Source organism: Myotis davidii, unplaced genomic scaffold (genome assembly GCF_000327345.1).
Source record: "Myotis davidii unplaced genomic scaffold, ASM32734v1 scaffold940, whole genome shotgun sequence".
NCBI classification, from domain to species: domain Eukaryota; kingdom Metazoa; phylum Chordata; class Mammalia; order Chiroptera; family Vespertilionidae; genus Myotis; species Myotis davidii.
Window position 1 is genome coordinate 48522 of NW_006292108.1, and position 25392 is coordinate 73913.

General features: G+C 39.2%; 1 protein-coding gene across 3 annotated transcripts in view; it reads right to left on the reverse strand.

Moving 5' to 3' along the window:
• Positions 1-9746: 9746 nt before the first annotated feature.
• Positions 9747-25392, reverse strand: part of MID2 (midline 2) — a 114049-nt gene continuing 98403 nt past the window's right edge. For 2 of the 3 annotated variants that reach the window (XM_006765658.2, XM_015565279.1), the window contains exons 6-10: positions 20116-20243; positions 18806-19039; positions 12951-13112; positions 10645-10852; positions 9747-10270 (exon numbers count right to left, since the gene is read on the reverse strand). In XM_006765658.2, the coding sequence (XP_006765721.1) occupies positions 9868-10270; positions 10645-10852; positions 12951-13112; positions 18806-19039; positions 20116-20243 (1135 nt within the window). In that variant the 3' untranslated portion in view covers positions 9747-9867. The remainder of the gene's footprint in view (positions 10271-10644; positions 10853-12950; positions 13113-18805; positions 19040-20115; positions 20244-25392) is intronic. The other variant, XM_006765659.1, reaches the window with a different exon arrangement.

Sequence of the window (25392 nt, forward strand, 5' to 3'; positions counted from 1 at the left end):
AGCTAGTAAATTGCAAAATCTTCCACAGGCACTTGAGAGCAAATGGTTTTAGCCTCTCCTCCTTAACCAGAGAGTAAATACGTAGCTTAAATCACCCTGATCAGGGAGAGAGATAACAGAGACCCAATCAGTGCAATTAGTGCCAGCTAAATCCAAGGATGGATAAAGTCAGGGAAATAAATAACAACAAAAATCAATTAGAACCAAACAAATCCAAGATAGAGACAAAGCTGACCAGAAAATGACCCTGGTCTCTCTATGCACTCATTTTGGTGCACCAACATATTACAGTATTTGAAAACACACCTGGAAAACTGATGAATATTCTGCAGAAACCTTCCCCCTGAGACCTCCTCTAGGACCTCCCCTCCTTCCCCAAAGATAAATAAAAGCCCTCAAGATAAAGGATGCCAGCGGCTCTTTCCGGAGCATGGACACGCTGTTTCTTTCTCCCACGTGAACTTTCTTCTAAACTCTAAGGGTCCCCAGGGACCTGTAATCAGCGGTGCAGCAGCAGCTGCTCCTTGGCTAACCCTCTGAACCTGTCTCCAAGCCTTTTTCTCTAACTTTTCTAGAGAGCCAAGCAGCCCACCTAAGCTCTCTCCTGTTGCTTCTTCTATCCGACGATTTCATTTCACTGTTCCCAACTTTAATAAAGTACTCTCAAAATCATCTGGACTCGTATTGTGGAATCTTTCCTGCAGGAAATCAAGAACCCACACACTACAGGCAACCTCCTACCTCCTGGCTGGTCCGGTGACATTAGCATTCCTTTTCCTTCTCCCCTCCCCCTACACACCTGTAAATCTCTACACACACATACACACACACACACACTGTCCCTCCGCACATAGGCACATCCCCAAAATGTTCATCTATACAACCCTCCACACACTCATCCAGGGAGCCTCTCCCTCCCCCCTCGCTCCTCTCCCTTCTCCAGGGCTGGCTTCTGGGTCCTGCGGTCCTTGCTCTCCTCTGCACCCCAGCTTCCCGGGCAGCGATAAGTCCCTCCTAGTAGCCAATTCCCTCCTAACATCACAGAATATACGGCGCTTGGCCAGAATATATGGCAGGGAAGCGAGTCGCTTGGCCAGAACGAACTCCCCTGATTTCCCTTCCCTCCAAATGGCTTCTTGCTCGTTGGACAAAGAGCTCACCAGGTTCCCAAAGCCGGTTTGCCCTTCCTCTGCTTCGGGTCAGAGGGGGATTCAGAGGGAAATACAAGTTCTTTGGGGCGGGGAATTGGAAATGACTCACAAAGGAGGCGGCTCCAAAGGAGGGGTCGGCCTGAAAAGGGGAGGAGGAATTGGGAGGTGGGAGAGAAAGGCGTGGAAAAAAAGAGGGCCGGAAAATCCTGGCGGGGACAGTTTTGAGGTTTTTTAGTGTACTCCTGGGAATCCTGCCTGGTCAACACTGAAACTAGGTGTCATTGGGCTGGGTCATTTCCTCCGTGCAGGCCTTAAACTCGTTTACCCCACACCAAAGACAGCCATGCCAAGACCTTTGGCTAGCAGCTCACCAGGTACCACGGAATCTGCTGGTCTGGGCCAGGGCTTGGAATTAATTCTTCATGGGGCCAATAATTTTTACCTCAAAGGGTTGCTTAGAGGATTAAATTAGTTACTACATCTCAGATGCTTAGAATAGTGTCAGGGTGAGTGTAAACTATCATTGATAGCTCCTATTATTACAAAAGTATTCATTTGTTGATGATCTGTTCCCCCTCTAGGTTATGAGTCTCATGAGGGCAGAGAGTATGTGTTTCATTCATCACTGAACTCCAGCACCTGGCACAAAGAGGCTATCAATAAATTACTTGGATAGATAAATGATTGAATAACTCACTAGTGGCTATGCCAAGACACTCTCCTCTGCCATGTAGGAGGTATATTTGTGGAGGTTTGAGGAAGAAAGACTATGATAGGGAAAGGTGGCACAAAAGGCCCCTGTTGTTTGCTATATAAAGTGACTTGCTCTACCCTTGGAAAATGGAATGTCCTTGGTAATTTCCTAAATGGACACATTGAAGACTGTCAGACCACTGACCTGAAATTTGAAACTGAGACATGTCTAGCTAGAGCAGTATTTGCATCTTTTGCAATTAGTGAGTAAAGCAGGATGGGGGAGAGGGCTGAAGTGGAAAACTCAAAAATAATGGTGGCAAATATGTGTTCCAAGTAAATTGAAGTGTGTATGGAGGAGCATAGTCACCCTCAAAGGGATTAGGATGGAGGTCCTAGATTAACAATAATGTTATCCTCCTCTCTGTTCTAATCATAGGATTTTTGATGATCTGCCCTGATGTCCCAATATTTGGGGGGGAGGTATGCAGATTAGGCTCCTACCACTATATTCAATAAACTTGCATTTATGGAAAATCATACTGTTAGAGCTAGAAGGGACTTTAGAAATTATTCATACATTTGAATTCATAGCTAAAAAACTAAGAATCAAACTAGCAAAGGACTAGAGGGCTTTGGGATTCTCTGACCTTTGTACTGGATCTTGCAAACCCTGAATTCGTTGTGTTCCCTTACTCCTTTAATCCCTGCACCACCCTATCCCAACCCCAAAGAGACTTAGAAAAATGAAGGGAGAGGAATAAGAAGGTCAGCAGAGGGTATGGAGAAGGGAAGTTCCTCAATAAACCTTACTTCACCCCCTTTTACTAATTCCCAGGGAAGGTAGCTGGGCCTTCAGTTAACTAACGTAGAATGGCTTCCCCCATGGTACCCTGGCAGCCTTGCTCTATCCACATAAACTCCACAGGCAAAGATTTGATTATAGCCAATCTGAGTCTTGGCAGAATACCTGTGATCCTCCCAGAGCACAAGAGGTTTGGAGGCTGGTCAGAAGATGCTTCAAGGCCATCTCTCACTCCCCTCCTAACCCCCTCTGCCCTGGGAGACTGTCAAGAAATGATTTTTCATAGCTTCCTACCTGCTGGGATCTGATAAGCTAAAATTCTTTCTAATTCATCCCTCAGAATAGAGCTACAGAATATGAAGCCATTTCGTTCAGTACAGAATTGGCTTCTTAGCAACAGAATATCCCACAACTACCATTACAGTCCTCTGGCCTCTTTTGTTTAAGTGTCGTCCTTTTTGGTGTTTGGACAAAGACTACTAGGAGCAGGAACCATTGACTACTTTTTCTTTCACTGTGTAAATAATAAACTGTTTGAATCTAAAAGTGATTTATTATATCTTTACTGATGAGTCCATCAGACCTTGGATTCTTGCTTTGCCTTGTGTGCTTAACAGCTGCTTGCTGAGAATTTCACATTTCTGGTAATTAAAGCACTCTCCCCCATCACTGAGAGCATTGAGCTGGACAAAAGTATATGTAGACAATTGTCTAACCACTATGCTGTACACTTGAAAAGAATATAAATACATTTTGAATGTCAATTGAAAAATAAAAATTTAAAATTGTATCTTAAAAAGAGATATGTAGACCATAATGGCTTTTTCCTGTCACTGTTCATCAAAGAGAAAGTCAGCCCAAATTCTATTGTCTGGGACTTACACTCTGGCTGCACATTATTAATAGCTAATTTATTAATTCTTCTAGTTGTTTTCTTTGGCGCTGACTGGCCTTAAAGAACAATAGCCTCTTACCACGTAGCAGTTGTGAGAATTCTGGACCAGGAATATGTGTCTGAGGGAGATCATAGAAGTGGTGGAGTGGAGTTCACCTAAGACAAACCTCACAGTGTAAAAGGTGGCCCATTTGTTGTTCCCCTTATCAGGTTCTAATTTTATTCAACCAGCATTTACTAAGAATCCCCAATGTATAATCTGGTAAGAGCTTCCTATTCTCATCTCTGCATTTACAGTAAAGGCTTCCATTTTCAGCTACCACTAATAACTCAAGTTCATAGAACAAAAACTACTTGGGAAGAATTATAAAATTAGGTACCTCACTAGACTATAAATATTAGGAATACTTTCATCTTAATATGACTCCACAGAAATGAGAGGAGTACTGGGAACATAAAGTGATCAATGAATGCCTTTTGAATGACCAGGCTAGACCAGCCACAACTTCAATTTGTATACTGTGCCCAACAGTTATAGGAAAACCACCTTGATCCTTCACCCCTGGGAATTCAGTGGAGGATGAGCATCCTCATTAGCTATTATGCTATACGCATTTACAATATCCATGTAACAACCTACTTGGTCTCTGTTACTCCTAACCTTTATAACAGACCACCTCTCTCCCACCTACAGACTCAGCTTCTCTGAGACTTTAGGACCAACCCTATTCCTATGTGGGGGAACACAAAGGACCCAATGTACTCTGGCCTGGCACATTAAATGGAGTCAGCCTTTCCAAACATTATACCCCCCAAATTATATAAAATCTTAGCTGTGGGTAATAGCCCCATATTTGGAGAGCCCACGTTGCTCTCCAGTTAGACCATTAACCCCAATATTCCAAATTCTAAGCTCTTTTGTATTTTAATCTTTCTTCTTTTCGGCTATAGTTCCTATGGGCTCTTGATCTGACAACCTGTTTCAAGTTACTTCTCCAGCTGCCACCCTTGACTGGCCTGCTTCACTTCAGGCTACATGCCCCCTTTAGTCTCAGTGCAACCACAACTCTGATTCACATATGCCTAAACCCAATTTGAGGCATAGTGTAACCCTCCCAGGCGCCTCCTACAGGACAGCAATTGAACAGCAAGTCAGCTCACTTCTGGCCCTAGCCCAACCTTAATCAATACATTCTAGCACTGAGATTTTCTTCGGTCTTCCTTAATTCCGAACTTCTGCCCCAACCCCTGAACTGAGCCATGTTTTCTGAGGCCTTATACCTTAATTTCCTTAGTCTTTTTTACTGTTTACTGCTTCTGAAACTAGTCTTCATGATTGGATCTCAATTTCCATATGCGATACATCCTCTCTGCCCCAATCTCCAGCTATTTCCTCCAAATCATTTAGACAATTCCAGTAACTCATAGCTGTCTTTCTTTTAATTTCCCCCCAATTTAAATTCCAGTAAGAGACAATCAACTCATTAATACATATATATTTATTTAATTCATAATATAGTATTTTGGATGGGCTGGGATGTTTTAAGGGATGAGGCTGTGTAATCTACAGATGCTCAGATTTCTATACTAGGAGAGAAGCTATTGGTCCAGAGCTCCCAGTACAAACAAGCCATGGGTAAAATATTCGATTAAAAATATTCTAACAATATGTCCGGCTGGTGTGGCTCCATGGTTGAGCGTTGATCCATGCACCAAGAGTTGCTAGTTCCATTCCCTCTCAAGGCACATGCCGGGGCTGCGAGCTCAATTCCCAGCTGGGGACGTTCAGGAGGCAGCTGATCAATGTTGATGCACCGATGTTTCCATCTCTCTCTCTCTCTCTCTCTCCCTTTCCCTTCCTCTCTAAAATCAATAAAAAACATTAAAAATATTCCAACAATAGTCTAATAAATATTTTAGCCAACAACAACACAGCATATGTATGAATGGCAGATTAGACCATAAAAAGCAGTTTTACCTGACCTGATGACAGTCAACCTATAATACACAGCCAAATACAGCCCAATGGATCCAAAGCTGCAATTGGCTTTAGGAATTGAAACAATTGTGGGAGTGGTTCTTGTCTGTCAGCATCACATTCTCCATTTTGTCGAGGAAAGAATATCAAATATTGGAGCTTATCAAAAAGTCCATCCATGGATTATTCCATCCAGGTAGCCCATGTATAAATATGTAAACCATGGAAGCTTAGAAAATTCACCTCATGTATTTCAGCTGGAAAGAATATGTAAATGATTTTGCTGCAATCTGAATGTCACTGCATCCAAAGTTACACAATGGAAATACATGATAAAAACAGATGCAGTTACTCTTACTTACAAGTAGCCAGAACTCCAATGTGGCATTAAAATTTCTTTCATATACTCGAAACAGGTTTAACTTTATATTTTATTATTTTTGTGCTTTCTTCAATAAGACAGTACAAAAGTGGAAATAAGCATAAATTGCAGACAGATAGAACAATTTGCTAGCAGAAGGGATTGTGGGGGAATAAACTGAGTAGAACAAGAGCAACGAAAACTTATGGAGTTACCTTCCTTGATGTTAAACAGGTCCTATTTCCTTTGTTCAACTGGGTTCAGCTAAAGGTGGTCAATGATGTCTTTTAAGGGCCCTGGCATTACCAGTATCCTATGAAAGTCTTAAGTTTACTGAAGTAAGTATCTGGGACTCACCACACCCCCACTGAGTACTTTGTCACCATGTTGTCTCTTGGAAAGCAATTATTGTTTCATTATTTGGCTCAGCAATTTAATTGTTTATCCCAAGCCCAATTTCATTTCCTACTTTATTCAGTAGGCTTAGCTCTGATTTTTGGTTGTAACCAAAATTTAAATCTACTTTCAAAGAACGAATTTGAAAAATATTGAAAAGTGATTGAAAAGAATGGTGCCACAAGCTCCAGACAATTCCCCAAGCCAATTTCCAAAGAGCTTTTGAGGAGGACAATACTCGTACTCATTTATGCATATAAGTCGTGGGACGTCTGCAAAATAGTATCAGTATAGCCCAAATGGAAAAGCCCAAGCTTTTCCGCCCAGGAAACAACAACACTAATATGAATATCAGAGTACAACGTTGATCATTCATTCATTCATTCATTTGTTCGTTTGTTCAATAAACATTAGGCAACTACTCTGTTCCACACACTATCTCAGGTGTGAAAAATACAACAAAAACAAAAGCATAGACCCTGGCCTCAAGGTATTCATAGTCTAATACAGAAGTTGATTGTTATACATTAAATTTGTGTGTGCATCAGAATTACCTGGAAAGCTTGTTAAAAATGTAAAATTCCACCCATGTGTCCAGATATTCTAATTAAGTAGATCAGGGCTGGGATCTATGAATCAATTATTTTATCAAACACCAAAAGTGATTCTAACAAATGATATAAGGCCCACACTCTGAAAAACATTGCTATCTAATATGATTATCACCGAGGCCATAAGGATGCTTAGGGTGCCATGGGAGCTCTGAAGAGGAGAACATAACCCAGTCTAGAGGGTGAGAATTAATCTGATTAAGAGGGGTGAAAGGTAGCCCAGGCTAGGATCAAAAGATGGGGAAGTTTAAGCTTTGTCTCAGGATACTAAAATCCAAAGGGCACAAAACATGAATGGCGTGGGAGACCCAAGACAAGGTACAGGAAATTGGACTGAGGTGGAGGTGGAGTGTTTTGCACTTTTAGCAGTTTCATTCTATTCCCTTAAGAAGAATTCCTACCGTTTATTTCCTGTGGGCATCAAAATTGTTATAATGTCTCCGTTCCAGGCTCAAAGAACAACTTGTGTAAATAGTTAAGCTTGGCTAGGGTAACCAGTGTGAGGGGGAAAGTGACAAAAGATGAAGCTAGAAAAACACACAGAGACTTAAAAGGCCAAACCCTCAGTAATTGGGACCTTCTACTGAATGCTATGGAAGAAAGGGCAGTGAAAGTTTTTATTAAGGGAAGAAATCACTTGCTTTGTTTAAGAATTGGGGGATAGACCATAAAGGAGAGACCAGAGTAACTTAGAAATGAAAGGCATACATTTTCAAGCACCACTACACTCTACTGGGGAAGGGGCTGGGCGAGGCAGTGGGGAGAAGCTTAATATTCATTATACACTTAACTAAATGCCAGGGGTTGTGCTAAGCAGTTTACATGTGCTTTTTTAAAATTGTCACCTGAGGATATGTTTATTGATTTTAGAGAGGAAAGAAGAGAGGAAGAGAGAGAAATGTTGATGTGAGAGAGAAACATTGATAGGTTGCCTCCAGTACATGCCCTGACTGGGGATTGAACCTGAAACATAGGTATGTGGTCTGACTGGGAATCAAACCTGCAACCTTTTGATGTAAGGACAACACTCTGGGCCACTTGGCCAGGGCAACATGTGCTATCTTTTTAAATCTTTGCAAAAGCCTTGTTAGGTAGGTATTTTACAAAAGAGGAAACAGAGTCTCAGAGAAATTAAATTGTTGCTCTTGGCCATACCACTAATTAATTGCAGAGAAACTAGGGTTATTTTCGTACAAAGGCTATGAGCTCCCCATTAGAGCAAGCTATTTCCCAGAATCTTACTGAGGTTGTTCATTTCCTGATTAGCAGTAAGTACATATGGTTTTTTAAACCAAAAAGCTCACTTTGCCACTAGATATGTTAAGTCTGAGCCAGCCATTTGCATCTGCCTCCATCTTGCTTTCCACGTTAGTTGAACAAACAATACAAAAGTGTCCTTCAGGGGATGTATATAGATACGGTGTCCCTCCTACAAAACAGTAAGCCATTTGACAGCAGGGACTAGGTTTTATCAGTATTTCAGTGGCAGTGTGGTACCTGGCATCTAGTAAGTAGTTCATTGACTGAATTAATAAATGAATATCCACCAAAGTGGTGGAAAGAAAGAGGGGAGAATTTGGGGCACTCAAGGCTCCAATTTGGGAGCTTGTTACAGCTACAGTTTGGTACAACAGTAATGTTTTTACAACTCCTGAAAAGTAGACTCCTTGAAGCAGGCTCAGCTCCTGGAAAGGAGACAGCTCTGGTTCTGACATCCCCATTCCAGCAGTGAAATTGACCATGACAGTAATAAGGTCTGGGATGAAGTTTATAAGTGCATTTGCAATGAAGGGTTAGCTAAGCAGATAAAGAGTGTAAACAAGATGGCAAAAAGGAATGATTATTTAGCCTGTTTAAGAAAACAAACTGTTCTCAAGCATTCACACCCCCCTCAGGCATTCTTAAGAAAATTCAAGTACATTTATATGCAAATAGTTGTATCCCTAACACTCCATTCTGATTAAGTAAACAAAGCAGGTTCTTAAAGAACCTCCATTATTTTTTTTGCATAATTTTAGTGACCATATGTACTTGAGAATAAAAGAAAACTTATTTCTGTGATAGAATTTTTTAACAATTCAGACAAACCTCCTCTATTAGGTAGCATCAATGAAACTGTGCTACATGTAACACTTCTACCTGGATCAATTTTCTATCTAGCAATAGTATCTCGTATGCAGTATTGTCCCTCAATGCCTCCTAATCCAACCTAGAGCTCTTCCTACCATCTATGTCATTATTGCATGTGAATGTGTGCGTGACAGTAGGGAAGAAAAAAGGGATGAATGGAGGGAGGGGATTAATGTTGACTGATTTTGTTGTTCCCTATAGGGGACAGAAATGAATTGTATAATGTATTTCCCCTTCCAGTATATTTTTGACCCAAATGAACAAATTAAGTTGATTATGTATATAAAATCTAGAAAATGAATAAATGATACATATTTATTCATTTTATAATTATATATACATATATATATGTTTTCTTCATAATAAATCCTTGATTATAGATTTTTATTGTAAGCTATATATAATATGTAACCATTTAACACTTTAAAATTCTACTGGGCCAAATTGGCCAACACTAGAAAAGCTGACACCCCTATTTCCAGCTGGCTAGTCCCTTGTTCAGAGCATCATTCTACACTATTTACCTAGAATTACCCTAATTCCTTTCAATATCATTTATACTTATAAATCACTGGGAATTTTTAATTCTCTAATGACAAGAGAGGTATTTTCTAAATTTGTTCTCCAATGGTTTGAACCCAGACTACTCAGATTTGTTCTAAGAAACTCAAAACATTACTTCAAATATGAGCTTTAATGCACAAAAATTAAAGCTATAATATCTAGTTATTTTGGATGCTTCAAATGAACTTTATTTGGTATCTTGTATACTGGACACTAACTGAAGTTTAGGAGGGGAAGAACTGCTGAAGTGGAGAGCCAGAGAATTATATGCTTTCTTGAAATTTTAATGGCAAGCTTTCATCCCAGAAACATAAGGGGATTCTTGAGGCCTGCAGTTGCATTCCTGACGCTCAGGGTAATCAATAAAATCTGGGGCAGGCAAGCCAGACAGGATCATTAGGGATTTGTTCCAGATTGTGAATGTTGGACAAACTGGAAGAATAAAGGTCACATCAAAAGTATGAAGATGCAGAGAGTTAGCTGGATCATAGAAAGACAGCATATTGTTGTCATAATCCAGAAGGACACCCAGGCGCTTCAACTGTGGGGGCACATCCACCAGCATTTCCTTGTTGTTATGTCTCACAACGAAGTTACTATTGCATCGAGAGAAAACCCATGAGGAGGCATTCTTGCCAATCCATTCATTCTTGGGAGCTGATTTGTAGGCAATGCCAATTGCATACCTGTGAAACAGTGGAAAGGAGAGAGAAATAAATATTTAGTAATGATCTGTGTTATGCTAGATACCATACAGAATATATAAGAAATAGAATACATGTCTCTTCCTTCCTTAAATAGCTTATATTTAGATCCATAATGTTGATACCACTAGAACTTTAATAAGTTAGCAATTAAAGTGCTGTAGTAGTTTCCAACTCCTAGCTCAGTATATTTTCCATGATTTATTTTTAAAAGCTGGCACATTTTTCTAGGAGTGGTTTTCATCACATGTTTTTTAACCTTGACTTACTGGTATTATGTGTATGTTATAGAACTGGATCTCCAGGAACCTAACAACAGGGGAGAGAAGAGAAAAAGAATAGTGAGATCCACTCACCATGTTGAGGAAGCCATGACTACCTCCCAATAGTGGCAGCCACTGTCAATGAATATATTTCCTGCTGCGCCATAGCACCCTGTGCCACTAAACCTCTCTGGAGTATGGCTTTTCTTCAGAGAACTTTCATCCTTCTCCATCTGCAATCCATCATTGGAGATCTTCAACTTCTTGTGAGTCATTTTGGGATCCAGTTTAAAGGGTTGGCCTGAAAAAAGTAGAAGTAAGAAAACGCATGAGGAAATATTTAAGAATTCTTTGTCTTCCAGGACCATCACTACCAGAGGAGCCTTGATATGATGGTCATTCTTGGATCAGTGCAAGTTGGCTGTTTTTTGTTATATGAAGGAAGCAGGCCAAAAGTCACCATATTCAATAAAATAAGAATATGCTGCCCTGGCCGGTGTAGCTCAGTTGGTTGGAGTGTCATCCCATACACAGAAAGGTAGCGGGTTTGATTACTGGTCAGGGCATACACCCGAGTTGTGGGTTTGATTCCTGGTCAGGGTGTGTGTAGGAGGCAATAGATAGATGTTCTCTCTCTCTCTCTCTCTCTCTCTCTCTCTCTCTCTCTCTCTCCCCCTCCCTCCCTCCCTTCCTCTCTCTAAATCAGTAAAGAAACATATCCTTGGGTGAGGGTTTAAAACAATAATATGCTGCCCCCTCCATATATTATCAAATTAAAAGGGGACTCTTAGGGTCTCAAATTTGTTTATTATTTTACTTTTATTTCAGTAGGTGATTTGGTATTTGACTGGATTTTAGTGTTTGAGGTGAGACAAAGTGAGGGAATTGATGAGATCATTTTTGCTTATTAGCATATCAAAACTGAAAATAAATCAGCAACAGGACAATTTTTTTTTTGCCCTCTTACAACTGGGATAAAAATAATGTAATTAGGTAACTTCATTAGAGTGACTATTGCATCATCAATGGTCAGATAAAATATTTGTTGTGTAAGATCATTCACAACAGATAATTCCTTATCTTCATATGACAAATCCAGGTACTAGCACCACCAATTGCTGTGAATGGCAAGAGCCATATCAGACAAAATTTGTCTGTGGCAGACACTGTTGGTGAACACAACACCCATTTCCTACTTTTTCTTTCTTACCCACTTTCACCATAGAGACCAGAAAAGCTAAATACTCCAGCACCTAAGTCTCCCTTGCTGCTAGGGGCGGCTAATAAGATGGAAATAGTTGGAAGCCGAAGTCACACAGGGTGTGAGAACCTTCTGGGAAAGTGCATGTTTTTGTGATAAAAGGAATAGCCATCATGTATACCAGCCCTTTATCTTTCTTTCTTTCTTGAAAGAAAATATGACATCTACTGGTTGCAGTAACTCTGTTGTGACCATGCGGCAAAAAGCCAATACAGAAAAGGAGAAGGGGCCTGAGTCTTTTACGACATCACAGAACTGATGCAACACCCTGAACTGCATACCTTCAAACCTCTTGCTATGGTATTTTTAAAAATATATTTTTATTGATTTCAGAGAGGAAGGGAGAAGGAGAGAGAGAGATAGAAACATCAATGATGAGAATCATTGGTTGGCTGCCTCCTGCATGCCCCCTAGTGGGGATGAGCCTGCAACCCAGGCATGTGCCCTGACCTGGAATCAAACTGTGACTTCCTGGTTCATAGATCAATGCTCAACCACTGAGCCACTCCAGCCGGGCCAAACCTCTTGCTATGTTAGAGAAAGAAAAACAATACTTTGTTTGAGCTACTAACAAGTAACTGTTAAGCTAAATTAGTTGAATTTTCTGTCACTTGCAGTCAAAAGCATTCTTAACAGGTATGGCTTCTCTGCAGTAGGATTTTAGCAGATTATCACAAACACAGTCATGCTCCACAAAATGGTATTTCATTCAATGACGGACCACATATAGGATAGTGGTATGCCATATAGCCTAGGTGTGGAGTAGTCTATATCACCTAGGTTTGTGTAAATACATTCAATGACATTTGCACAACAACAAAATTGTCTAATGATTCATTTCTCAGAATATTTCTCTATTATTAAGTGGTGACTGTAGTAGTCTTTTACTCAACTGTCCCCCAAACATGAGGATGGAGTGCAGAGAAAACCACTTCACTAACATCCTCCAAAGCCACCAGCTAGTTTATGTATATCTGTATCCACATATCTTCCAGAGCCTTGAACAAACCCCTCGATCAAAGCACAAACTATAACAGTAAAGCTCCTCTACCCAGGGCCTCTGATGTCTCCTCAGGCTAAGTGTACTCCCTGGCACAGGGGAAAACTGATGTCTCCTTTCAGAATCACCATAACATACTGTTTGTTTTTAGTCGGGTAGGTTCACTGTTACGGCTGCCTGCTTGATTTATAGCTTTAACAATGAAGATGTAGCGTGTCCCACTCTGGAGTCCATGCACTGTGTAATGGTTCTGCTTAATGTTGGGAACAATCATCCAGCTATCCACCGAATTATACAGGCCTGTAACATGGGGAAAGACAAGGACATTAACCAGCAGGTAATAGAAATAGAATGAAAAAGCACACTGAAAATTCATCATAAGCCCCCCCAAAATTGAATTTTTTTTTTTTTGTGAGTCCTGGAATACATAGTGAAATGAACCTCCCCTGCTTTTTTCCTGCCATGGAGCTAGGCTCATGCCTAGTTCCTTGCTTCTGGTAATTAAATGTAACCACTAGGGAAAGTGAGGTTACTTTAATTTTCTTCAAAATAACATAGGAAAAACTATTCTACAAAATCACAGAATCATCTCTTTTATGGAGTCTCCAGATCTTCACCCCAAAGGTCCAATCCTCTGAAAGCTGAGTCTGGCCTTGTATGGATGGAACAGTCCTGTGCAGAGCACAGGAACATTGAATCTAAAAACCAAAAGGACACCTAGACACCATATTTCCCTCATTTCACAAATGGGACACTCAGATGGAGAGAAGAAAAGTGATTTGCCCAAGGCCACAGATAGATGGTGATGATGCTGAGAGTAGAAGAAACCTAGTCTCCTTAACACTAGTTCGGTGTTCTCTCCATTGCATCACAAGTCACAGGGTGAACAACTATGTCTTGTCATTGCAAGGTAGCAACTCTCTTAGGGCTTATGACTCAACTCTCCCATCCCATCCTCATTCTTATTTCCAAGACTAGTTGGGCTCTAGGTATCATAGGGAAGCCAAGGAGGTGACATGATAACCAAAGCAAAATATTATCTCCTCACTTGACACTACAGTTTTATCCCTTCTTGGTTCTGATCCCAATATTCTTTTGGGGTTGGGTGACTCAGAAATACACTATTATCTTGAACATTCTTTCCTCCCAGGTCAGGAAAAGGTTCAGAGATCTATGTTTCTGCTTTTGAAACTATTTAGAGCATAAACATGGACTTAAACAGAGGAAAATGTACAGAACTAAAAACGTATTCGGCTAACTTTTAATATAAGAGGTATCAACATTCTAGTCTATGGATTACCTATATTTCTCTCTTCTGTTATCTTCTTTTTAGTCAGTTTACTGCTTTTTAAACACAATTCTACCAAAGGGTGAAAAGGAAATGTTGAGGAAAATGAGTGATGAATTTAGTCACTTCTATACAGCTGTAGTAAAGGGTTTGAGATTGAAAAGAAAAAAAACAATAAATTTTTAAAAAGCAATTTGATTTTGGGGGTAGAAAAAGTATAAATTAAAACTAGAAAAAAAAGCACAATGGAGGGCAAAAAGATACGCTATAGAAAGAAGAATAGTGGAAATGATCAGTGATTCTTAGGAAAAGATAATAAAGGGATAAGAGCCAGGGACAATGCTTGAGTGTTTGGCTGTCTACACACCAATGCATAGTATGAATCATAAACTGAACATGAAATTTTAATACAAAGAGGGAAATATATGATCTTCCAGACATACGTCTAACAATGCAAAACAGAAAACAAAACAGGTTTCATAATGAAGTATTATGCAATTGTAAAAATGTATGAGGGGGATCTCTATGAACTGATATTGAGTGATTTCCAAGGCATATTGTTAATTGAATTAAGCAAGTTGTGTAAAAGCATGCATAATATTAGTATGCTACCTTTTTGCAAGAAAGAAAGGCAAATAAGAAAACATACATACACGAGGGAAAAAAAGGACACATATGTAATACCCTTTGTAATAATTTAAGCAATAAAATAAAAATAAAATAAAAAGCAAAAAAACACACAAATCAAAACAAAAAAAAAACATACATACATTTGTGTGGAGTTATAAAACAACAATAACAACAGGAAGGAAAAAAAAACACAGAAAATAATGAAGTTGGTTATTTACAAGGGATGGGGATGGGTGAACAGGATTAAAAGTATATGGTAGTGACCGTGCTTTATCAGAGCTGTTTTTAATGACGTTATTCTAGAATGTGTTCTTTCCAGATGATGATGGAGAAGCTTAAAAAAATGGTGCCAGGTACCACAACAGTAACAGAACTTTGCTGTTTTATGGAGATTTGTGTTTTACCTTTTTTTTTATTGGAGTGTGCTGGACGTCTCTAAAATTTTGTTCAGATGACTGGAGAACCTGGAAAATCTGTTGCTGCTATTGATGCATAACATACTGCTATTGCTCTTTTTAAATAAATTATATATATATATATATTGAATTTTTGGAAACTTTAGTTGTGCTGTCAACTTTGGAAAAACTATCCCAGTTGTACTGTGTTGGGTTGGCATTGTACAGAAGTTAACAGCCATATTGGTCTAGAAACGTTCAACATATTTTTTTTCCATTTCTACAGGGGTAATCCACTGTATTAAATATGTAAGGTCTTAATCTACATGGGTTTGATTACAGAAACTAATAAAGTATTATCTAAACAAAAAAAGTATATGGTAGAGAATGACACTTATATGACTATACCTTTTTGTACAGTTTTCCTTTTTGGAATCATGCTGCTGTTTTATAAATTCAAAAGTTAAAATGAAATCAATATGATTGAGAAGAGTGAATACTAAAACTAAAGACAAACTGAAATAAATGAGCCCAACTGCGTTTCAAATGAAAAATAACCACACCAAAGGGATGGGGGTAGGAGGAGAATTGCAAACAAGTCCTGAACTATTGTTTGTTTTATAGTGGTGTGGGCAAAGCAAATTCTGAACCTATTGTAAATATATTATGGAAGTGAGCAAATGAGTACATGTATCAATGTTGTTAGGAGCCAGGGTTCTCATTGTGAAAGTAGGAACATACAAATATGTAATGGGGAAGGCAAGAAAGAACCTGGGGGATGAACTGAAATTAGAGGTATTGATGGAAACTCATGATATCTAAATATATATATGTATGTGTATACATATGTGCACATATGTAAAGTATATGTATATATACTGTATGTGTGTTCATATATATATACATACATGAATGGATGTGTATATTTCTAATCTCCATGTCTTGGTCTCTAATACCATTCTCCCCCTAAATAAAGTGGTTTAAAAAGAGAGGAAATGTGGAAAAACCTTAAGGGAAGTGTCTCTCAGAAGCGAGGTTCAGTCAACAATGGCAGGCAGACTGGCAGGTAGGACTGGAACCATGAATCTTCATGAATACTTAGTCTTAGTAAAATAGTTTTAGTTTATCTGCCCACTGCCATAAAAAATTTTGCTTCAGGGTCTGCCCTTGTCCCAGTCCTGTTCTACTTTTCTATCAATGATCAGAGGAAGACATGGAAGGCAGCCTAGAAGGGGAAGTAAATGTATTGGAAGGCAGAAACTGGTCAAAAGGATATTAGCAGGCTAGAATGAGGAATCAACAGTGTTGTATTTCCATGTGGACAATCAATTAATTTAACAGGAATAGGATTTGAAATTCCTAGGGATGTCAGCTGACTATATGCTCAGCCAACACTGAGTAATCAATACGGCTATTCATTTTTTAAAAAATAAAAAGGTTCCAAGGAGAAGGGCAACAGGTAATACACAGAGAAATAATCCAGCTGTCTCCTGCAATGCTCAGACTACTTTTGAAGTGTGTTCACTTTTTTTAAATTCTCACCCGAGGATATTTTTTCCATTGCTCTTTAGAGAGACTGGAAAGGAGGGAGAAGGGAGAGAGGTACACAGAGAGAAAAACATTGATGTGAGGGAGACACATCGATTGGTTGCCTTCTATATGTGCCCTAACTAGGGGACAGGATCAAACCTGCAACCCAGGTATATGCCCTTGAGTGGGAATTGAACTCGTGATCCTTCGGTTCACGGGCTGGCATTCTAACCACTAAGCCACATCGGCCAGGGCTATATTATGAAGCATTTTGACAAGTAGCAGTGTGTCCATACAAAGACTACTAGGATGGTAAAAGGTATGAAACATGAGAAGCAATTCAAATAACTGAGGATGTTTAGCCTGGAAAGGAGAAAATTTAAAAGAGACACAAGAACTACTTAAAATTATCTGAAGAATTGTCATGTGAAAGATTGATTAAGTTTGTTAGTGAGGCATAAAATGGCAGGCCTAGGACTAATTGGTAGCTGTGGTTTAATACAAGAAGCATTAGCTTGAAGTCTGACAGGCTTGAGTTTAAATCTTGACTCCATCAGTTTGCAGCTTTGTGACCTTGGGCAACTCATTTTGACCCTCAGTTTCTTCATCTATAAAATAGAATTAATATCATCTATTTCATTAGGCTAAGTAAGAACTCATGAAGACTAAATAAGATAATGTATGTGGGAGCAATTGTCAATGACAAAACATAATACAGGTGTAAATTATTATTGTCATTATTATTTACTAGGGAAAAAGTTAGACCTTTTATAAAGAAGCACTGACAATTATTTACAGCTGTTTAATTAAATGAGCTGTTTTTTTAGAAGTGAAATATCCATCACTGGAAATGTTCAATCAGAGACAGGATAATCATCTACTGGGAATCTGGTAGAACAAAAGATTAGAATAGATGACTTCTAATGTCATCCCTTCGAATTCTAAGATGCTATAATCCCTTTGCTATTAACAATTAACCTTTAAGCTTTTCTTTACAAAGGACTATATAACCTTTAAAATAAAGGTGGCAGCCTTTAGATCTTTGCCACTATTTGGACTTATACTCAACTACAGGAGTCCACTGTTCTCCCCATATCAGGAAGAAGAAGCACAGTTGCTGGCTCTAAGACTTTCCAGAGCAAGAGAGACAAGTGCAGAAAAGCATGTTGGGAAGGCCTTAGAGTTTGTGACTTCACACAATGAAGAAATACCCAGGAACACCCAAGATCATGGCTATCTTGGCCAAGTGGCTTAGGTTGGAACTGCACGAGGCAAGTGTTTTCGAGAGTTTGACCCCAAATGTCCTCTCACCTCTCCACCCCACTACGTGGCCCAGAATTGTCACAATTCAGCAAAAGGAAGCCTATCAGGAGGGTTTCACTGGAAAAACTCCTCTCATGCAAGCCTGTGAAGTCAGAAACAGAAGCACAAACACACAGGTAAAAGAAAATACTAATTAGCAGCTATGCAGATGCAACCTTAGGATGGAAATCAGTTCCAGTGTTGAATCTAGCTTTAATTCTTCTTTAATTTCCATTTTTCCCCAGTGCACTGAGGGGAATTTGCACCTTGAACCCTCTTATCTGGCAATCGATGAGTTAAGTTCTACTCTGCCCTGTCTTGATCCAGTTCATGAGAAGGTGAAACCATAAGAGCTAAATGACTGCTTTTTTAACATCTTTCATTCTGTGGCCCACTGACAAGTTTCTATATTTGGTGTAATTCTTTGAGGAAAGGAAGAAGGGGTAAAGGGAAGAGTGACAGAGGCAGGAAGCTTGTCACTATATTTACTAATACAAATGTGTATGGTAAAGAAGTAGTAGTCTTTGAACATAATGTATTTTACCATGGTAATGAAGTGGAAGAAAAGTCAAGGGGAGAGATGTTCACACACATAGAATCAGCAATGATGGTGGCTTAGCTACCCAGGAACAATATATGAGCTCTATTCTAACTTGAGAGAGTGGAGTGACATGGATTAACTGAGGAAAAGCTAAAGATTACATAAACAAATGGGAGTGGCCCCAGTGACTGCCCAGCAAGAAAATACACTACTTGCTGATGGGCCCTTTGCAATGCAAAGCTGGAGGAGCTTATACTGTCTACAAAACACTGTTCTAAACAACCTAACATGTCTTACAAACACTTGCCTCGTGGCGCCCCGGCCAATCTTGAGCAGCTTACTGCTTCCTTACATTTCCTTATCTCTGGCCACAGGCCCCAACTACACCATGACTTACTGATGAAGTTAGCCTGGCCAGTGAATATGGTGTACTGAAGCTCATAGGAGCTGATGCTGAACTCATCATCCGAGATCCAGTGGACTGTAATGGTATCATGGGAGGCAGTACAGAGTTCCTCTCGGATAGATGGTGGGTTTGGGGCTGTAGGAAAAGGTGGAAAAGAAGGTAAGGAAATCACATTTTCTGTTCTGGAATTTTACAACCATTACTTTTGCTGCTCAACCCAACATCTTGTGAGATTTTAATGAGAAGCTTTATACTTCACATACCATAGAACCTAAGGCAAAGGGTAGAGACCTCAAGCTCCCCCAACTCACTTTTGCTTCAATGATAAAGACGTATTAGGCAAAGATATAAGCCTAAGTTATTGAGATGAATGACCAATTGTCTACACTGTCTGAAAACACAGGTAAATATTAGACCAAAGTGGTCACACTGTTTTCTTATTACATGACCTTCAACCTATTACGTTTTATTTCAAAATAAGTTTTACTATATATGTTTGGCAGTATACCAAAACGCAAAATAATATGTGTTCCCTTATCTGTAAAATAAGGATGATAATTACATCATAGATTTGTTGCAAGGATTCATGACATAAAATTAATATACAGTGTCTGGCATAAAGTAGATGTTCAATAAATGACAGCTATTTTAATATATTAACAAAAATAACTCAAAGTTATTATGTGTGTGTATTTTTCTCAGGAAATGATCATTCAAAAAATCCTGAATATAGCCAGCATTTTTTAAAGGTTGGTTGCATTCCCTCATTTTCTAAAATTCTCTGCAAGCCAGATATTTCTTACAGTTTTCTTCCTAATCTGCCAATTCTTAAGTTTCCTTAAAACGATTTGAGTGGTATCTGTACCTATGTGGGACATTCTCTTATATTACATAATTGCCACCTGAGTCCTACCCCCATAACAAGTAACAATATATTACTGATAGGTTCATAAGGAGAAATCCTTTAGCAACTATTTCTTTTTTACTTTTAAATATGGATGTAATACCTAATCTGCCCCATAAATATTTGACAAATCATCTTTCTTTTCTGTTACATTAACAAAAATGTGTTCTATTTAAAAAGACACATGTATCATTTCATAGGTTATAAAAGCATTTTCATTATACATATTGTCCTTTCCAGATTATTTTAAAGTATAAGCACACCAAAAGAAATAAAATATGAGAAAGGAAGCACAGTATTTTCACACCTGTTAAATAATCTAGCCCCTCTAGCAATTTCTTTTCTCTGGAAAAATCTAAAGCAAAGTTTTCAAAGGCATCATTAAAATTGATGTCGGGAATCAAAACTTGAGAAGATGCAGTTGCCATAGCGACCCTGCAAAAGAAAAAAAGTACATCAATATACATCAAAATAAGTTTGCAATCATTATGCAGTGTTTGATTTCTGGCTTAACAAGGTGAAATTAAATGACTTGTAAGGTTTCATTCATTAAGTGAAAAATCTCATATCTGTGCTTTGCCAATGGAAAGCATTTAAATGTTAATCATCAGGAACCAATTAAGGGTTGTATCATATTTATTCACATATATTCACTTCTCAAACACACTCCCCCATCCTGTCTTAATTTTGAGAAGTAAATAAGGATTTTGTCTCCTCCCTCCCCCACTGCATCAACTTCCATCTGGCAGGTGTCATCAAAACTAGACCTCTGAAGGCTTGGTAAGAGCAGTTTGATAGATTTTTTTATGCTAATCAATAAGCCAGCACATTGGAGCTGAGTTAAAACCTTCCCCTAAGAACTGTACTTTATTTGATCTTTTCTAACATTTACATTTAATTGTATTATTATCTAGTTGTATAATGGTATGCTAGTTTTATCTCTTCAACTAATTCTAAGCAACTCAAGAGCAGGGTTCATATTTTGTACCTCATATCTTCCATGGTCCCTAACAGAGTGTTGGACACATGCTAAATCAATAATTACTGAATGAATAACTTAATAACTAATAACAACACAACTGCTAACATTTATTTAGTATTTTACATACATACCTTATATACATACATACTTTACATACATAAATACATACATAATTTACATACATTATCTAATGTTTTTTTCCATTTTGTAAATGAGAAAGATGACACATAGAAAGATTAAGAAACTTGCCCAAGGTCATACAACCAGTAAGAGTCAGGAAAAAAAAAGAAATATAAAATATAACTGAACTCATATTCATCAGCTTCTCAATTTCATACCTTAACTATTTAAAACAGTTCCTTTTTTGAAAAAAAAAAAAGTATATATGGATTCCAAGACGGCTGCAGAGTAGGTGGAAGCTAAACTCACCTGCTCCCAGTGCCAAACAAGATTTACAGCTAAATTATATAGCAATCAACCTGAATAACCAACTGAAAGCTAGCTGGGCTGAAATATTATAACCAAGAATTTACAGAAGACACCATAGAGCCTGATAAGGGTCAAGACGCAGAAAGATCTGAGAAGCTGGACGGATATCTCAGTTGTAAAACTCCCTCTTCCTAGCAGCGTGGGGTCTCAACGCAATGCTGGGATCCTCAACCCAGAGCAACAAAGATGAGAGAAGGGAGTCTGCTAGAGACCCACATGCCCCCTTCCCAGGTTCGAGCACTCCTATTGTTATAGCACCACCTAGTCCTTCAACTACTGGAGATATCACCTTGCTGAGTTCAGGTCCTAAAGAGGGGTCAGCTGGCTGTACCCAGCCAGGAGCTTCAGAGCACTCTTTTCCGGGGAAGCTCTTGGTAGAGACTCAGACAGCGATTGAACTGTGTAGTTTGGGAAGTGGACATTTCTTCCGCACCTCTAAGCACAAGTGGTGCCACCCCCACACTTGTTGAATTACTTGGACTGCCCTACCCCCATAGAGGGATCAGAGTGCCAGAGCTGGAATGTTCAGAGCATGTCTCCCAGGAAGGATTTGTCTGAGAAACAGACAGACGGGCGCTGAGTTGTGTGGCTACATCACAAGGGGGATCAGAGGGCTATTCAGAGCTGGATTCTTTGGTGCATGTCTATCTCAGATGCTCTTGCTTGGAAGGGGAAGAAGTGCCCATCCCCCTCATACAGGCTTCCTGGCACCACCCCCAACAGGAGACTGTTTGGATATGCCCTCCGAAGTCCCAGTGGTCGCATACTACTGATCTCAGGCTCCTCCTGGCAGAATATGAAACAGACTGAGCTGTGTGGCTCTAGGACATGGGGCATATTCCCCTTGGCACGCCCAACTGAAGTATAGCCCTCCCTTCACATAGCCAAATCATGGTCCTTTGGGCCTGATTAATTTTGCTGGCCTCATCCTCATGATTCACTGAGACCATGCCCCACCATAAAGGTGTCTGAGCACCCAGCAGGTGGCAGCTAAACTTAGTATACCTAAGGACTTCTGCTGAGTGGCCACAGAACCAGCACTGGCACCATATTTGAACCTGCATCAATCTGGTAAACACTGTCACGCCCCTATGTGGTGACTCACTTAGAGTTTACCTCAGGAAAATCAAATACCTCCAGAGGCTGTTTCAGTGACTGAGCATAATAGGAGCTGGGAGATGGATATAGGCATAACTAGATCTCAAGGTGCTTTGGGACTTTTGATGATTTGCCCCTGGACCTGGTGGTGGTAATAGCCAGCCCTGGTGTGCAGCTTGGTCCTGCCCATGCACACCCCGGATAAGTACAGATAGCCACAAACTGTACATCACTTTGTAGCTCCAAACAGATTATCCAGGGCCAGTCACAGACAGTGTCTGCCATGGGCCTGCACCAGAGTCACTCCTAGAAGCCCAGAAACAACACATGCAGTGTCCAGCTACAGACATCATGAGAGCAGGATCCAGTAAGTTTCACAAGCAGCATATCCAGAGGAAAATCTTGGTAGGCACCTAATCCTGCTGAGGTTAATTCTGTGTCAGTTGGTGAGAACCTGCACAGCAGCTTGCATGCTGTGTTTGGGGTTGATCCTCACAGTCAGTCAGGCTGAAGGGTGATACCATGCACAAACAGACCAATAGCAATCAAGTTTTCAATTACAACAGGAGGGGCAACACAAACTGGACATTCCTGGAGCACCATATCAAGTGATCGAGGAGACTGCATCACTGGACCCCACAGGACACCTATTACATGAAACCAACTTACCAAGACTAGAAGTCACAGCATATCAACCTAGTACATAGAAACAAAAACAAAGAAGCAACAAAATGTGGAGAGGAAGAAACATGCCCCAAATGAAAGAACAGAAGACATCTCTAGAAAAATAGATAAATGAAATGGAGCCAAGCAACTTATCAAATGAAGATTTCAGAAAAATGGTTATAAGGATGCTCAAGGAACTTAGTAAAAATGACAATGTACTTAATGAGAACTATAATGACATGAAAAAGGATGTAGAAATCATAAAAAAGAACCAGTCAGAAATAAAGACTACAATATCTGAAATGGAGAATGCATTAGAATAAATAAACAGTAGGCTGGACAATTCAGAGGATAGAATCAATGATTTGAAAAACAAAAGAAAAAACAACCAATAAGAACAGAAAAAAGAAAAAGAATTTTAAAAGGGAAGATAGTTTAAGGGACTTTTGGACAACATGGAGTATAACACCTGCATCATAGGGGTACCAGGAAGAGGAGAGAGAAAGCAAGGGATTGAGAACATATTTGAATAAATAATGACCAAAAATTGCCCAACCTGGTGAAGGAAAAAGACCAGGAAGCTCAGACAGTGCCAAATAAAATGAACCCAAAGTGGCCCACACCAAGACACATCATAGTAAATTGGCAAAGTACAAGGACAAAAAGAGAATCTTAAATTCAACAAGAGAAAGAGTTAGCTATAAGGAAGCTCCCATAAGACTGTCAGCTGATTTCTCAACTGAAGTATTTCAGGCAAAAAGGGATTGATGTGAAATATTCAAAGTGATAAAAAGCAAGGACATACAACCAAGACTATTTTACCCAGTAAGGCTATAATTTAAAGTTGAATGAAAAATAAAGAGCTTCCCAGACAAGAAAAAGATAAAGAAGTTTGATATCACAAAACCAGCACTATAAGAAATGTTAAAGGGCCTTATTAAAGAAAATAAGAAAAGAAGTAGGAGGGGAGGAGGAAGTGGAGGAAGAGAGGAACATAGTTAAAAGAATAAAATGGCAATAATTACATACCTATCAATAATTACTTTAATGTAAATGGCTTACATGCTCCAACCAAAAGACACACAGTAGCTGAATGGATAAGAAAACAAGACCCATATATATGCTGAGACCCATTTAAGAATTACAGATACACAGAGACTAAAAGTAAAGAGATGGAAAAATATACTTTATGCAAATGGAAAGGAAAAAAAGCTAGGGTAGCAATACTTACATTTGACAGACTAGACTTTAAAACAACGACTATAGTAAGAGACAAAAAAGATACTACATGTTGAGGAAGGAAGCAATCCAACAAGAAGATATAACCTTGTAAACACATATGCACCCAACACACAAGCACCTAAAAATGTAAAGTAAATGTTGATGAACATAAAGGGAGAGATTGACAGTAACACAGTCATAGTAGGGGACTTTAACACCCTATTGACAGAAATGGATAGATCTTCAAGACAGAAAATCAAAGACATAAATGACACACTAGATCAGATGTATTTAATTGATAGCTTCAGAGCATTTCACTCTAAAGCAATAGAATATGCAGTTTTTTTCAAGTGCACATGCAACATTTTCTAGGATAGACCAAATGTTTGGACACAAAACAAGTCTCAATAGATTTAAGAAGATTGAAATCATATCAAGCATCTTCTCTGACCTTAATGGTATGAAACTATAAATCAATCACAAGAAAAAAACTGAAAAAACACACAAATATAAAGGCTGTATTACATGTTACTAAACAATAAATGGGATAAAAGGATATCAAGAAATAAAGATACCTTGAAACAAATTAAAATGAAAGCAGAACAACTCAAAACCTATGGGACAAAGTAAAAGCAGTCCTATGAGGGAAATTCATAGCATTACAGGCCTATCCCAAGAAACTAGAAAAATCTCAAATAAACAATCTAACTTTACACTTGAAAGAACTTGAAAAAGAACAACAAACAAAGCTCAAAGAGAGTAGGAAGAAGAAAATAATAAAGATCAGAGCAAATAGATATATTTCTGTATGGGAGAACCAAGATGGCGGCATAGGTAAATACCGGAGTTTGCTGCCTCGAACAACCACTTCAAAAATACAGCTAAAAGATGGAATGGACATCACCCAGAACCACAGAAAAGCTGGCTGAGGGGAAATTCTTCAACTAGAAGGAAAGAGAACAGCATACTGAGGCTCAGAGGAGGCGCAGTGTGGAAAATACAAAGGTACGAAGGTGCACGCGGAGCGGATTGGTGGCTGAGGGCGCGGTTGTCATTTTCAATTGGGAGGGAGGCTCAGGCTCTGAGCTCCAGTTCTGGGCAAGTCTCTAGGGACCCAGACTCAAACAA